This window comes from Crocodylus porosus, unplaced genomic scaffold (genome assembly GCF_001723895.1).
Source record: "Crocodylus porosus isolate Cpor-Errol unplaced genomic scaffold, CroPor_comp1, whole genome shotgun sequence".
Lineage (NCBI taxonomy): Eukaryota > Metazoa > Chordata > Crocodylia > Crocodylidae > Crocodylus > Crocodylus porosus.
Window position 1 is genome coordinate 33,479,696 of NW_017728915.1, and position 16,353 is coordinate 33,496,048.

Below are 16,353 nucleotides of genomic sequence, written 5' to 3' on the forward strand. Positions count from 1 at the left end.
TAATTGCAAATGTGAATAAAGCTGAAACTCAAGCACAATAAAAGAGCTACCTGGTTGCATTCTTAAGGTCGGTGCCCAAGTGAACCACATATCCACCTCCCCTGTAGATGGCAAGCTTGCCCCAGATGGGATGGCCTCTCAGTTTGGACTGGCTCTGATACTGCCATGCAGAGCTGAAGTCAGAGGAGTTATCAAAGGCTGAGACATTCCAGCGTTCTCCATAGTCTGATGTATCTTCTGTCTGGAGAGAGTAAGGAGCGTGGCATTCTTGGACTGAATGCTGCAGCTTGGGAGCAATGGGACAGGTGTCCCCCTTCACTCTAACTTGTCGGATCCGGGCACTACCCACCAACTTGGAGTTGCCATCTGTAATGAACCCTAAGAATAGTAAAGCAAAGAATTGGTGTTAATGATATAAGCAATTCACCAAACGTTTACTACAGGTCTTATGAGTTCCACTCCTGTGTTCCATCCACCGGGTCACAGTAGGACAACTCTGTGAGCTTCAACATCCCAGAGAGATTCCTGAGCATATGCTGGAAAATTGTCCAAATTTGTTTTGAGCATATGCCCAGGGGGAGAACAAGGGGATGCTGCAAAGCTCACTTTCCCTCTCTAGGCCAGGGTGTGAGCTCAGATCACCTGGAGGCAGAGCTGCTTAGTAACACTAAGTCCTGGTGCCACCTGCCTAGCCTGCACTGTTCTGATGAGAGATGGTACTTGTGTCAAAACTACCAGGGATGTATCTTAGTACAGAACTGGATACTGATGATGTGGTATTAAAATAAGTTGCTGAACTTGGGCACTACATTTAAGACGGTAGTTAATATATCACACCAAATTTAACCTGGGGTCAGTCCACTGTCTTCAGAGATTAATTCAGCCCATGTTGTATTACTGCTTGATATGTATTGCTACAATTATACCCATTCATATATTTAGATACCAGTCAGCCACTGAGGTCAATGCAGATTCTTTCACTGGTTTCCAAAGGAGCAAGACTGAACCTAAGACATGAGCTATGGATGATTCTTGCTCTAAGGATGACATCAGTTTATATAAACCACCAGGACTGGGATATCTAAAGTCACCCCAAACTTATGCACCCCATCAGCTCAATATACATGGAAATCTGTGGAGAGAGTCTTTGCAAATTAGAGCCAGGAATGCTAACTCAAAACAATGTGCAATCAAATCAGATCTTTGTACCTTGATATGAACCATACAAATTGTTGACTAAGGTAGTTCTCGCCCATGTGAAGAAGTCCTGGTAGCTGTAGACATCCCGAAACCCATCTGTAAAGCTGTTCTCAATGTGCTTGTTCAAGTAGTAGGAACTGGGATCCCTCTGTCCATAGGCAACCAACAACAGCATCCATAGAAATCCCAAGTAAGCTGGAAAGAGCAACACAGGGAAGTCAGAACTCCTCCTTCCTCCCCAGTAAAGGCGGATGTAACAGTTACTACTATTAGCACTGTTAGGCTAAAAACATGCCTGGCAAGATTCCTCCCTCTGGGTTACCTGATCAGTGCAAATGCTTTTACATAGGCAGACCCAGGCTGCTGTGTGTTCCCCACATCATATTTGGTCACCAGTTTGAATCTGGTGTAAATTAAAAAAGAATGGGCAAGCTGGTTGGATACCAGCAATTACTCAGGTTGTAAATGGGACTGGGGCAGATTCTTGCCATGCTTTCAGATGCAGCAAGACTAAGCCAAGGGCATTAGCTATGGATGATTTGAGGAAGAACCCTCAGCTGCTCTTTTGATTCCACCCTCTTCCCACAAGTAAATTTGTATGCCCCGCCTCCCCTCCACACACACGCTATTGTGGTCTGTTTCTTTAAAATTCATGCAAGCCTCATTCTCCCCATGCTCCTAACCCAGCTTGGCGACTCCTGTGTCTCCAGCTAGCTCCCTCATCTCCCTTTTCCCTGTCAGCTCCACGCTCAGCGATCACACCATTTATGGCCTGTCTATCCACTATAATGCCTGAGTAAAGATGAAGCTCCACCTCCCTGCTCCTACCCTAGGGGTCCAGCGGGACAATATTAGCAGTGATTTAAAAATATATGAAAGAGCTATGTCAGTAAAAGCAAGCAGCTCCTGTGCAGGCAGATGGCAGACCCAGTATCTCTCTGATTAAGGCAAAGGCTTTCTGCTCCTTGATGTGATTCCTCTTCATTTTCTCAATGTCTGTCATGGGAGGGGGATGGTAGATGTTGCTTCTGCTGTCCCTTCGGGCTCCAAACAGAGGATTTGAGTCACCTGTGTGCCAGAGCAAAGGAAACCAGAGCATCAGCAGCTCCTCTCAGCCCCGCTTTTCACTTCTAAGAGATCCCCCTGGGTTCAAGAAAGCTTTTTCAAGTTGTGCCGGTGTTTCCCTTATCTGAGGGAAATGAAGCAGACATACCAGGGGCAGGGAGGGAGGGAAGGAGGTACAGATTATATCAAGGGGCGGGGGAGCAACTGTATGCAGCACTACAGGCTGATGCTGCAACCTGACAGCCCAGTTGTTTCTTTCCAGTTCCCACAGCCCTCAGCCCTGCCACGACAAATGGTGCCCCAGACCCTGAGACCTACAACCCCCGTCAGTATGAATCCTTCCAGTGAGAGGGGGAGGAATCAAAGCTACAATCCAGGGGAGGGAGAAAAGTCAGCAAAAAAATAAATAAATAAAACTGAGGAGGAGGAAAAGAATTAAGAAAAAATAGGCAGAAAAGGAAGAGATGACAGGAAGGGACAAAGAGGTGGGAGGAGAGGGGGGAAAGACAGATTTCAGCAATAACTGCCCCCATCAACTAACTCACCCCCGGGGGGCCTGTGGGGCTTCCCCTGTTGTGGGGAGAGTCAGGGTACCCTGTCAGTCTAGCAAGTGAAGCATTACCAGCGGGATCAGGAGCAACCTATTGCCACACAGGCCATTACTGCCACTGTGTGCATGCCTTCAGTACCTGTGCTCTCTGCCCTCCCTCCACAGCCCCAGCACGCACGCACGCCCTGCACTCCTCCTTGGTAGTAAATAATAAAGACACACGGGGCAGATTCTTGGCATGTGTCGATTACCGCAGTGCCACTGTAGCTAATGAAACCATTACACCCGCTGGGGAATCCGCCTTGTGGCTGGATCCTGGACACCCCCACACAGCGATACCCACAATCATGCAGGGATAACTGAGCCTAGCAGAGAGGCTGTGCATCCAGAAGTGGAAAATAACAGAAACTTACCCACTAGCTAGGACTGGAACAGGACAGGGGGTGTTAGCTCAGACAGGCTACCAACAGCAAGGATCATGAATGATTAAACACTTGTGGTAGTGTGAAGGGAAAGAACAGCTCAGATGAAAAGAAAGATAAAAACAGATGCCAGGACACTGGGGAAAGGCCTGTCCATGGCAGGGGTGGGGTTGCCAATGCAGGCAGCAGGATCTGTACTTCAGAAAGTAACAGGGAAGCCTGACTGACATCCAGCCCAGCACCGAAACCCAACGTGCCAAATACCCTTCCTGATACTGTTGGTGCAGTACCCACTGCACAGAGGGAAATCTGTTTCTGCCCCCTTACTTCCCAGTTGGCTGACAACTCACTGACTCCTTAGGCATAGGTTTAAAGATGATGTATAGTCTACCCTGCCCAGGTACTGTGCTGGCCTGTGGGTCAGGCCTCTGCCCCTGAATAAAGCACTTCAAAGTCCCAGTTGACTCCATATTCGTCAATCAGTTCCCCTTGCATCTGATACCTGACACAGTTACCTGGAGCAGACAGTGATCCATCAATGGCCGTGTTCTCTTCATCTTCCTGTTCCATCTTCTTCAGAACCAGAGCAAAGAAAGCAGCAAATCCTAGCACCTGGGGAGACAATAGTTAGTCATTCAAGGCCTGCTCATTCTTCATGAAGTCCTGACCTCCTGCTTCTCTTGCCAACTTACTTGCTTTGCCCTTCCCTTTTACTTGTTTCCTTCCCCACCCAGAACTTCCATTAGCTCCGGGGCTATCAAAATAAGACAAAGCGGACTAGGGTGGAATAAGGGAACTTGACTCCTGACAGTAAAGAGGTACAACATTGGAACTCAGTTGTAATTCAGACCCTGTCTTCAGGGAAGGATCTTGTGATTCAAGAGCCTGGCTCTGTAGCCCTGCATGTAAAACTCCCACCTGTAGCAATGCCAGTGACACATGCGAAAGAACCGCAGGATGAAGCACTCCTTAGCTACTGTTTATAGTGACCTTACTTTTAAGGGCTGGGTGATGAAAAGGCTCTCAAAGAAGGAGATGGCCATGGAGATCAGCCACTTGATTGAGTTCTCCTTGCCATAATGCAGCCCATAGAGCATGGTGAAGAAACCAGACACTCCACTGGTGGCAGCTATAAGGAACCAGCCTATGAAAACAAACCACCATGGCAGCCCTTTGGAAGAGGAAACTTTCTTGCCATCTCCAGAGAAACTTGGAGTAGGGGAACACCTAGAGAGTCAACCAACAGGCAGAATGTCACTTCTGCAGTGAGAGAAAACACAGATCACAAAACCAGCTAGTTCCTGATTTAGCAAGGGCAAGAGATACCTCACAGGAAAGTCAGATTAAAAAAAACAACAAAAAAATATTAACTTCAAGTCATAGAACAAAGCAACTCACATATGGATAGTGAAATATAGTTTCATAGTAGGTAGGGTCAGAAGGGACCTGAGCAGATCATCAAGTCCGACCCCCTCCCATGGCAGGAAAAAGTGCTGGGGTCAAACAACCCTGGCAAGGTGTTCATCTAGCCTCCTCTTAAAGACCCCCAGGGTAGGAGCCAGCACCACTTCTCTTGGAAGTTGATTCCAGATCCTAGCCGCCCTGACTGTGAAGTCGCGCCTCCTGATGTCTAATCTGAATTTACCCTCTGCCAGCTTGTGACCGTTATTCCTGGTCACTCCTGGCAATGCTCAGGGGACAGAGACTCCCCCAATGCCTGCTGATCCCCCCCGACTAGTTTGTAACAGGCTACTAGATCCCCCCTCAGCCTTCTCTTGTGGATGCTGAATAGGTTCAGGTCCTGTAGCCTCTCCCTGATCATGTGAGTGGCTCTCCTCTGGACCCTCTCCATGTTGTCCACATCCATCTTGAATATGTAAGAACACAGATCATTGGCATAGAGATATGGACCAGCTAAACTCAAAAGCTAATTTTATAGCTTTATTACTTCTTATGCTCATGAATGACAGAATTTCTAATAGGAAGGCTGAGCAGCTGGCTCATACCAACACTTGGGCTTTGTATACTTGGGTGCCCGTGTACAAATGAGCTCAGAGCCAAAGAGAAAGTCTTGTTATATTTTCTAATATTCCCTACTTAAGTTATCAGGTGGTTCTGACCTATTTCTGTCTCTTGTTTTCTAATAGCTTTCCATACATTCATTGGTTTAAAGACCCTTGAGCACTTTGGAGCACAGAATTTATTCTCAGTGTGTTTCATTATCACGCTACCTTATCGTACCATTTCGCTTTGAAAGCATAAATGTATGAAGAAATGATCAAGAGCAATGATTTATCACTGTTTCTCCAGTAGGTCCCCTACTTTCTACTGACATTTCCTTGTGTACCACCACAAGCAGTTATGACATTACCAAGAAAGCATCAGATAACAGTGACCTCTTGTCACTACTAACCAGATGTAAATTGCTTATACTGGGGACTGTGTTACCTCTCATTGATGGAGCCTGAAGAGCAGATTTGGCTTTCTAGCAGGCTTTTCATGTGCTGGACCTGCCTTACAGCCTGGGTGTAACTCTGAGGCTTCTGAAATTTGTAAGGCCCCAGCAATTCCAGCTCCATCTCTACATGCTGGAGCTGCATGTACAAGTAGCGGTTATAATCGTTGTGTTTCAGTCGGTCAGTCATCCCTTTCTCTGGGGTGGGACTTCTTGTTTTTTCTCCAGGGAACAGAAAAAAAGAAAGAAAAAGAGTGAAGGCAGTCATGGAGTACAGTAATACTGCTCAATATGAATCAGGGTCTAGGATTCATAAGTTCTCGAGCCATAAAAACATGAATATCTAAGGTGAACATGAATACTTATAATCTAGTTTAGATAGTGGTATGCCAGTAATGTTACAGAAGCAGTCTGTAATACCTGGCAAGACATATTTTCTGACAATAGCCCCAAGACTTATACCAAGTATCAGTGGTCAAAAGTTACTCGTACAGCATGTAACTTCTCAAATCCACTGAAAAAACCCCTAGCAACCTCAGACATCAGTCTGGCACCCCTCACAGAATAATGTTCAGTAATGTGAGCCCTTTAGGCCAAGTCAAGCCCTAAGTTAAGAGCAGAATGGGAAAGGGTGATCCCACAGGTAGAGAAAGGAGAGGCAGTCAGCCCAAAGAACAACACGATTATGGAACTTGAGCTTCTTGATAGATGTTGATTCTTTGCAAAGAACGGAGAGCAGAAAGGCCCTTGTCACTGAAGGAAACTGACTTTATGAACTGCCTTTGAGTCAAAATGAAATAGGAGATAGCTTAGCCTCTGTGGCAGTCACCACTAGCTTTGCTCACAGCAAGGTTGTCGCTATCTGCTGTTTTACCTTGGATATCCACAGAGCCTAATGTAATGACAATAGGATCATCCTTCTTCTTACTCTCATCATAAAACTCTCGCCCAGCTTGGTTCTGCTGGCAGATGATATCCTCGACCAAGGCCAAAAGCATGTTGATGTCAGCAGATTTTCCCAGCACTGTTTCTGAAGAGGGTAGTGGAGTCTTCAGTGTTTTGAACAGTGAATTGGCAATTCTCTTAATATCCTGAAAGATATAGCAAGAGCATGACAGTACCCTTGTGACTGGTACTTGTGCTGAAGTAGTGGTAAACCAGGGTAAGCTTCACTCGCATGTGTCATCTATGGTGGGGTCTGCCCCACCTTTGGATAGGGCATTAAGGCCCTCGTACAGGGTTAAATACCATCATGGGACCACCTTGGTCTGACAGGCTCATTTTACTGAGGCCAACAGGACGAAATGTCAGGATGTAAAAATACATCCAGTTTGTCTGGGATGGGGAGTTATGGTAATAAATGTCACCTTTTAACTTGGGGGCGTTTGTTGTAGCCATGTTGGTTTAAGGATATAGGTAGATTAGGTTCTTTGGGTAAATGTGATATTTATTAGACCAACTAAATAGTTGGAGAAATTGTTCTTTGCAAGCTTTTGGGTACAAATACCCTTCTTCAGGCAGAGGGTGGATTCTCCCTCTGCCTGAAGAAGGGTGTTTGTACCCAAAAAGCTTGCAAAGAACAATTTTTCCAACTATTTAGTTGGTCTAATAGAAGATATCACATTTACCCAAAGAACCTTGTCTACCCTTTAACTTGGTCATGTCCTTGATATTAGATGGTGACCGCTGACCACAGTGTTTTCAGAAAAATATATAAGGGCCAAATTCTGCCTGGGGAGATGTGTGGGGCAGACCTTACTGAGGGCAGTGCAACATTCTACCTTGAAGGGGGAAAATGCTTAGTACTGAAGGAGGTACGATGCATCCCTCGACCCAGGACAAAATACTGCTTTACTGCCATGCTTAGTAAAACCAAAATTCATACGGATGCCAGCAGAGGGCAGTGCAGGTCACCCTACTGTCCCCCTGTAGCATCCAGCACGCCGGGAGACTTGCCTTTATCACAGCCTCTGGAGTGAGTGAGATGCTCTGCATGGCTTGAGGGGGTGGAGGAAGACTAGGAGACACTCGACCACTTTTCCCTGGTTTCTTCTCCTTCTGCTGCTGTGCTGGCCGGGGCCGGGTGTTCCTGAAGATCTGCACAATGAGCAGGTTGATGGGGAACATGAGGAGGGAGCTTTCAAAGCCAATCATCACCTCCTGCCATGTGAACTCGATTTTGCCTGCCAGGGTCAAGCAGAGAGAAAAGGTAAAATGACCCTAAAGCAAGGAGGAGCCTTCAGACCTTGAGCTTCTCCCCCATGGAAAGGCCTCCCCTCTTCAACTCCTGGAAACCTGCTTCTTGCCTCCACCCTCTCCCTAGAGAAACTGAGCCAGGATTTGGGTGGATACCTAGGTCCATCTTCTGCTCAGCTGGATCCTTGGGCACCCCCCAGAACATGATGCTGGTCAGCATAGTGCAGAGCAGCAGGGAGAAGCAGCACGATACCCTCTGGGCTCGTGTGAAGGAGCTCCGTGGGGAACGGCTGAAGATTGAGTACCAGATGTGTCCATCGCGGAAGCCCTTTGAGGTCTTCATGAAGAACAGGTTACTGGGGAAGAACAAGAGGGGAGGCAAGGCAGCACTTAGAGAGGGAAGAGGGATGAGACAGAGCAGAGTGCAGCTCACCCAGGCTTGTGCCTGTGGGCACTGTTGTGAGACAGAGGTAGAAAAGTAAGATAATACCGGACTTCACTGGGGTGGTGTGAGACAGCTGTGTTGGCACTGGGAATAGCAGGGGTACCCATGAGGCATCCACAGGGCCACTGCCTTTTACAGTGGCTGAAATGGAGTTCCCAGCGGCCTGTGCCTGTAGCCACAGGGTGAGGACAAAACAAATCAAAAGCTATGTCTGTCCATCTGTCAGGGAAACTGTGTATTAAAGCAGGGGGATGAAGGGTTTTGCACTGGGTTTGTCAGACTATCTTTCTCCCGTCCATCAATTTCCATGCAGTAATGGCACAGTTTAAGAATCAGATCAGCTAAGCAGTCTTCCCCCTGGTCCTGGTTCGGAGCCCTGGAAAGACCCCATTCACTTCAATGGCATGAACTCAAGAGCCTTTTTGCTTTCCTTCGTACTCAAACTGACTCCTGCCATCCAGAAGTTAGAGTCAGACAAGAGACGTTACCTGAATTGCTTCATGTCCTGTTCAGTAGCTACTGGGAACACTTTGTCCAGGACACATTCCCCAACATCAATGGCCAGCCAAGAGTTGCAGAGAAAATACCATTTCTCATCCCGAGCTAGGTCATGGACCAGCACACGATTCACATACCTGCAGAAGACACATAAGGGACGTGGGGCGGGAAGTCAGGAGGGAATTTGATATACGGACAGCGCTACTCTATGCAAATGCTGCAGTCAGCATCCTGCCCTGAGCCCCTCAGCATGATGTATTATCATTACCTGGATAATTCAATCCCATGCTTACCAGGATGGGCTATTTCCTGAATTATCATGCCACAGCCTGATACGCTGCAGTTCCCCGAGAGGGAACAGAGTACAGAGCAGGAAAACATCCACTCCTCCACGTTCAAAGACCACTGTGTCTGGGTCCATTAGGTGGTGGGGCTCACTCTCTCCTTCCAGGCCATATAGGGTGAGAGTCACCTGAGAGAGATGCAGTTCATATGGGCATATAACCATTTATTTCTATTCATGGCTTGGATACCAGTGCTTTATGAGTACACAGGACCCCATCTGAGTATCCCAGTCTGGCAATTCTCACTGATACATATAGCAACTGCCCAGAGTAGTAAAAGCTGACGGCGGGGCTCAGGAGCTGGTACATAGTGGCCCAGGGGCTCATGGCAAAATCCCAACAGACCAAACGTAGCTGGGCAACAGCCAGCAAGCCGACAGAATGGTTATTACAGAATTCAGTCTGTAGAGGAGCCCAACTCATTCTGGCACTGCTTAGCTGCAAAATGAGTTAGATGACAGAGGTAACAGGTACCAATGACTTTTCCCCCATGGATCTTCCCATGATGTGCATCCTTCTCATACCCTGGTTGGCTAACATTAGACCCAGTGTGCCCCTGCTCTGTTGCCTCTCCATCCCTTTGTCACGGCACTTGTCTACTTATCCCCCAACTGCATCCCTCCCTTAGACATCAGACTGGCAAATGACACCATCTGTTAACCTGGAGCTGAACAAATCAGTGGTCTGATAAACACACAAAAGACACAGTTGTGGCTGTAACTTCAAGAGTACCTTGGAAGTTGTGGCTGCCCCTCGACGGTGCCCGGTAAAAACTGTCACAAGATAACGATACTGAGCAAAGCGGTCATTGTCCTCCAGCACTGTGATCTTCACCTGGAGAAAAGATGCAACACTGGGGTGGATGGGGAGGGGATGAACACAGCTGCTAAAACAGTAGCAGTGCTGGGAGCAGAGCTGCCTTCCAGTCCATGTTGGGGTGTCTTTTTATGGACACTGCAGGTGCCCAACAGGAAGTACACAGCCAACAGGCAGAAGGAAGGGCCAGTGACAGACTTTTCAGCTAGATGTTTTCAGTGGAAAACTGGGCTTCCAACAACATGACATTTATTATAAAAATCTTCTGGCTTTCTGAAGAACATTTGATTTTTCATTGAACCCTCCCCTGCAATCAAAAAACCCTGTGAGCTTCCTGTGAAAAATTTAAACATATACAACATTTCTTGCAACATTTTTCAAATAAAATAAATTCTTTTTTTTATTATGTCTAGAAGCAGACTAGAGAGTGATATGAAAATGGGCAGAGCATGGGAACCCTCTGAGTCACAAACTAAATTCAGTCACACCTGAAATTCAGTCTTACCTGCTATATTTTTATGTCATCATATGCTAAAGGCAATTAACTGAAAAATTATGCTCCTGCTTCCTCATTAATATTGCAGAAAACACACTGATGATGATACAAGGCCTGTCTGAACTACCCAGTAGGGACAACAAGGGACCTACTGCTCTCTGAAACAATGAGGCCACAGCATAGGAAGCCAAACAAAAGGGGAAATAATCCAATTGCACCAAATCTCTAGTAGTAGAAGGCTTACCTTGGCATTATCCTGGATGTCTTTTCTTCGAGCCCATATAAGCACCAGCACATAGACTAAAAAGATACAGCCCACAGTCATCACCACCACAGGGTTGTCCACAAAAGTGCCAAACAGCTCTACTGTTTTGCTGACATCAATGGCATTGGGTGTGACAAAGAAGGAGCTCCCAAAGAAGGTGAGGTGGTTGCAAAGGCACTGGGTACTGATGGGGGTTGTTTTTGGTCCTACCTAAAAGGCAAAGAACTGTCTTGCTGATAATATCTTGATATTTGGCTTCAAAGTGTTGCTTACTTGCCCAGCAAGCTACAGGAGCAGCAAGGCTTGTAAGCTAGCGCGGGGGAACTGTTCTACACAAGCAAACCCTTCCAGTTCCAGCACAGTGTCATGATTCTAAGTGGAGGAAGTGGGGAGGAAGTGGGGATTATGGCACTAACTGTAACCTGTCCCCACCCTGCCATCCCCACCCTGAGAAAAATAAGAATTTTTTGCTTCTCCATTTTCCTGGACAAGCCTGAGTTTCCATCTCAAAGTGGTCTTATGTCACTATGTTATTTGGACACCAGTAAATCTTATGTACTCATTTTACTACATGTTCTTGTTGCCCAGACTGGCTTTGAAACATACTGTGGAAAGATCATTAAAATCAATGTTTGTTTTTCTCTACTCACATGACACCCATAGCTATTCCAGTTCCCCTGAAGCTCATCCCAGAATACGCACTGGGATACAAAGCAAGTGACTGCTACAGTTAAATCACTGCCGGCTGTAGAATCCATTTCCATGTCTTGTTTCACCAAAAAATAGTAAGACCCTTCTCCAAAAGTGAGTTCTTCTGGGCTGAGAACCCAGGTACTTGACGTATCTTGAACAGAAATAGTTTAGTTACAATCAGTGCAATACAAAGTATTTGTTTCAGAAATAACCTGCTGTGTTGTAGAAAATCAGGTATAGGAGCTAAACATTATAACAGGACAGGCTTCAAAATACTTTTTAATGTTAACTTTCAGCAATCCTTTTCTCAACCACCCATTCATTGCTTCTATTGCTGCACAGGTTTTGCGGGGATGGCCTGACCCATGACATGGACTGAAACTCTTTCAGACCGTGAAATAGTGTATATCTAATGGCACATCCAAACTGTAAGGCTTTGGCTCATCTCTAGAATTTGCATGTGCACTAATCCAGTATGAAATATGGGTGATAACCTCATATTATCTAATGATTAAGAGTTCGTGGTGAATGCTTCCATGGTGAACTTCTATTGAGAAACTGGGGTTAAAGGTGGTCAGTACTCTGTAGACTTGATCTGAGCACCTAAGATTAAAAGTCATTGACAAATAATCTTACCTCCATTCTTTTTTGTATGGGACAGATGAGTTTTCATATCATAGTTAGTCTCATTTGGACAATAGCCATATCCTAAGTAGAGAACAAGTGGAATATCCTGTTCAGGTTCTAGGTGAACCACTAGAGATGTATTTTCAGATGTAATATTGACTTGGAAAGCACTAAAATTGCCCAGATTCAGAAGGCTCCTGTCTTCCTGAATTGCTGGAAGCCTTGGTAGCATTATCTACATGTAAATAGAAAAACACATCCTGAAAAAATTATAACCATGGTTTGATCCTATTGCACATTAGTACAATATGTGCAGGGCACATAATTTCTGCTTCCAGAACATACAGAGAAGAAAACATAGTCAAGAAAATCCATTCCAGGGGACATCTAATGCATGTCTGCTTCACTGTAATTTGCATGATGCTTAAACAAAGTTCTGAATAGTCCATATCTCCTCTATTATGATTTATCTCTTGATGCACACTTGGACTAGCCTAGAGATTATAATAATATGGCTGTAAAACTTTGGGATAATGAACTTAAAACATCATGTTTTGTTTCAGGGTAAGCGCAGTTTCAGATCATCTTCCATTACTTTGAGGATTCGCCCACACAGTTTTTTTTAGTTCTTATTCATTTATATGTTGATGGACAAGGAAAAGCCTGGATTCCCTTGAATGAACAAATAGAATGTCATATCTGTTGTAATGGTCCACATGAAAGGTAAGTCCATTGTATTTATCTTGGAAACCAGATTCTTTCCTAGTCCATATATGCACCAAGATCTTGTTGTGTGCTGGCAATGAACAGGTTACCATTTGGCCACCAGATTTGCTTATTAGAGATTTCACATAGACTAATGATGATGATAATACAACTGACATTTATAAAGTAACCATCAATAAGCAAGGAAGACTTTAGCTCACACTAAGAGAGGAAAAGAGAGAGACTAAAGACTGATATTACCTCAATGTTTTCAGTAAGGTCATTGACTGGTATGACCAGTCCATTCGAGCTGGTAAGACTTAGGCCTCCCACAGCTCCACTGATTTCAAGACTGGTATCACTTGATACAAAGGGATTCACTGCAAAGCTCACCATCTACAGCAAGGCATTAACAACAATAAGTATTGGGCTGTACTAAGTGTTTTATTATATACAAACTATTTAAATTTCCAATAGATCAGCAATGATCTCAGCTCCCAGACTTAGATCCAGACAACCCCAAACTCCAGGGAAATTCAAACTTAAATCCATATTTGACACTTCCCCTTAGCTTTAAATGGGCCATCCCCAAGACTTAACCTGTGACCAATCCCCCCTTACCCTCAGTGCCTTTCAGCATGCATATACATTACAGCAAAGGACAAAGCTCCTATGATCTGACACAATTACAAGAGAATGTGGTGGCATGACTGATATGCCACTCAGTGTATGTTCAGTGTGTGACATGTGTGGAAACAGAAAAGGTTCTAGAGTCATTAGACCAAGAGAATAAATTGGTAGAACAAGTGAAGTTAGAGGAAAAGTTGGTCACTTGCCCTTATATCCAGAGTGTCGTCATCATCTCCTGAGACACTTAGGGAAGAGGCAGATGGCAGAGTAAAGCTGGCAGAGGTGTAACTGGAGACACGAATGGATGTACCATCCATGCTGTCTGTCTGTAACCTATCCCAGAATTTGGGTCACACATACACGAGGACAATATGAAGAGATAGAGACAAAGACAATAGCATGTGGATAGCACAGTGAAGAATTTCTAAGAAATAAATTATTTTATTTGCAAAGGAAAAAAATGTTGGTAGTAAAAGTTGGTTGTTGAATACCTTCTAACTCCACTGGCAGATACTTCATAGATTACCTTTGCCTGCTATAACATTCCAGATACCACTAGCGAAGAATGATTACAGGGAAGGATTTTTTAAATATTCATGCTCAATTTGCATGTTTGAGGGTATCTGTATGTGCAAATGTATCTATTTAGCCATGTGTATGAACAAATGCCCAACTCCTATTAGTATTTGTTGCAACTGCATGAACTGGGCAACCAACTGCAACTGGATGATTTTCTGGAGATGAGAATTCTCTACAACTTCCTTATTATCCCATTTAACCTGTGCAACCCTGTTTACAGCTCTGTACCTACAGCAGTATCCGCAACACTGGAAAAAGAATAAATGAACCTGACAGAACAAGTTTTTTCCACCTATCATCACATTTAAGCAGGTGGTTGCCTGATCTATATAACCCCAAAAAGCATCCTCTGCCCAAAGACTGTATACAAAGACTTCCACAATAGCCATCTGAATTAGGTGAATTAAAACTTTCCTTACAATGGATAACTGATTACATTTCACAGCTCGTATGGAGATGCTGCCATCTCTGTAGTATTTGGGGATGACTCAATTTAATGAGGATGTTATCTAATCTTCATCCAGGAAAATATCAACAATGTCAAGTGTGTAGAAACACCTCTGAAATGTGCTGATGGTTACCTGTTTATGTACATTGCCACAGAGGGAGTAGCCAGAACCACAGGGTCATCATCTGGTAGCTTCCCAAACAGGAAGGCGCTCTGCAGATTTTCAACTGTGTTCAGCAGCTTGTCTGACACCAGACTCTGAAAAAGGATGAGGGAAGGGAACCTTTGGCAATGCATTTGTTATTATAACAGAATGAGGAACACATCCTCTCTTTTATCTTATTTTATTCTCTTAATGAGCTGTCTTTTTCTCCATTCAAATTTTCAGTGCTTCTTTTGAAGCCAGCAGACAGCCATAATCATGTTAACCTCAAAGAAAGTAACTGCAATAAGCAATAGCATGACTATAAGCAGTAAATAACAAACCTTATTGTCTGTCAAAGATTGGAAAACTATTAGGTGAGAAGGAAGAAATGAAGCCTCAGGTGTTCAGGTACTGTGGTTATGGGGAACAGGATAAAGCAAGATATAAGCCGATGAATTTTAAAGCAGTTATGAAGTGCACCAAAAGTGCTTTGCTGTGGACCACATCTTGGTTTTTATGATGGCAATAAATATAGTAAATGAATGAAATGAATGTTAGCACTTGGTGCCTTTAATCCAGCAAATGTGAGCAGTTATTTATTTCCCTGGCTTTGGTGGGAGTTCTTTGTGCTTCATTTCTATGCTTAAACAGTTTTTAAAGGCCTAATTGTTTGCCCTTTAAGACACCCATCTTATGATCTGACAGATATCACTGAGACCTGGTGGGATAGCTCTTATGACTGGAATATGAATATCAAGGGTTACACTCTGTTTTGGAAGGACAGGGTTGGGAGAAAAGGTGATGGTGTTACCCTGTATGTCAAAACACATACACTTGCTCCCTGATTTAGGAGGAAGAAGGTGGCAAAGCAGAATGCATTTGGATGAAGATGAAAGGTATTAATATAATGGTGGGGATTTAGTATAGGCCACTTAATCAGGCACTCTTCAAGCAGGTGACAAATCTATCTAAAAGCTATGGGATGGTACTGATGGGAGAGTTCAATTTTCTGGACATCTGCTGGAAGAACAATGCAGCCAAGCACAGAATGTCAAGCCAGTTCTGCTATATGTGTCAGTGGTTTTAAATCTCCCCAGAGGCATTGAGCATTGGCTACAGCTAAGGCTGGGGACTTCAACTGGGGTGTATCAACTCTCCTGCTAGGAGCAAAGCTGGAAGATCCAGACTAGACAGTCTTGCCCCTCACTTAGGGTCAAACCAAATGCCATATTTGGAGCCAGGAAGGAATTTTACCTTATGGTCAGATGGGTACAGACTGGGGGTGGAGGGGGGGGGTTGCCTTCCTCTGCAGCAGAGGGCACAGTCCTGTCTACTCAGGACCTCTTGAGCATATATTGACATTTTCTAGAAGAAGGACATTGGCTGCTCTGGTTCCCCTGCTTTACCTATGGCAGGTTAGGGTTTTAGGTTTATATTGCATAAGGGCTAAGCGTAGTCCTATGTAGAGTTTAGATCATGGTTTTATAGGGTGGTTTGGATAGGGATGATCCTGTCTCAGGCAGGAGGTTGGACTAGATGACCTCTGAAGGTCCCTTCCAGCCCTATTTCTCTCTGACTGTATGAACAGTGTTACCAACTGTAAATTTACAGACAGTCTGTAAAAAAAAACCAGGCTAAAATGCCTGTCCATAAAGTCTGAAACAGTGAGATGGATAGACAGACAGAGCAGCACCACCTGATGTCTGATCAGGAGCCAACACTACAGGGAGCATTCTCACAGGGCTTTGTAACTACTTCCCAGAGCCATGTGCTG

At 44.8% G+C, this 16,353-nt stretch overlaps 1 protein-coding gene across 1 annotated transcript in view; it reads right to left on the bottom strand.

Annotated features, from left to right (window-relative positions):
* Window positions 1-16,353, bottom strand: part of PKD1L2 (polycystin 1 like 2) — a 51,945-nt gene that overhangs the window by 10,059 nt on the left and 25,533 nt on the right. The window contains exons 20-37 of the mRNA XM_019535443.1: window positions 14,568-14,692; window positions 13,614-13,740; window positions 13,039-13,173; window positions 12,100-12,307; window positions 11,403-11,611; window positions 10,732-10,962; window positions 9,908-10,009; window positions 9,125-9,303; window positions 8,822-8,968; window positions 8,045-8,244; window positions 7,649-7,875; window positions 6,567-6,783; window positions 5,686-5,914; window positions 4,233-4,464; window positions 3,753-3,849; window positions 2,128-2,268; window positions 1,210-1,395; window positions 51-378 (exon numbers count right to left, since the gene is read on the bottom strand). Coding sequence (XP_019390988.1) covers window positions 51-378; window positions 1,210-1,395; window positions 2,128-2,268; window positions 3,753-3,849; window positions 4,233-4,464; window positions 5,686-5,914; window positions 6,567-6,783; window positions 7,649-7,875; window positions 8,045-8,244; window positions 8,822-8,968; window positions 9,125-9,303; window positions 9,908-10,009; window positions 10,732-10,962; window positions 11,403-11,611; window positions 12,100-12,307; window positions 13,039-13,173; window positions 13,614-13,740; window positions 14,568-14,692 — 3,320 coding nt within the window. The remainder of the gene's footprint in view (window positions 1-50; window positions 379-1,209; window positions 1,396-2,127; window positions 2,269-3,752; window positions 3,850-4,232; window positions 4,465-5,685; window positions 5,915-6,566; window positions 6,784-7,648; window positions 7,876-8,044; window positions 8,245-8,821; window positions 8,969-9,124; window positions 9,304-9,907; window positions 10,010-10,731; window positions 10,963-11,402; window positions 11,612-12,099; window positions 12,308-13,038; window positions 13,174-13,613; window positions 13,741-14,567; window positions 14,693-16,353) is intronic.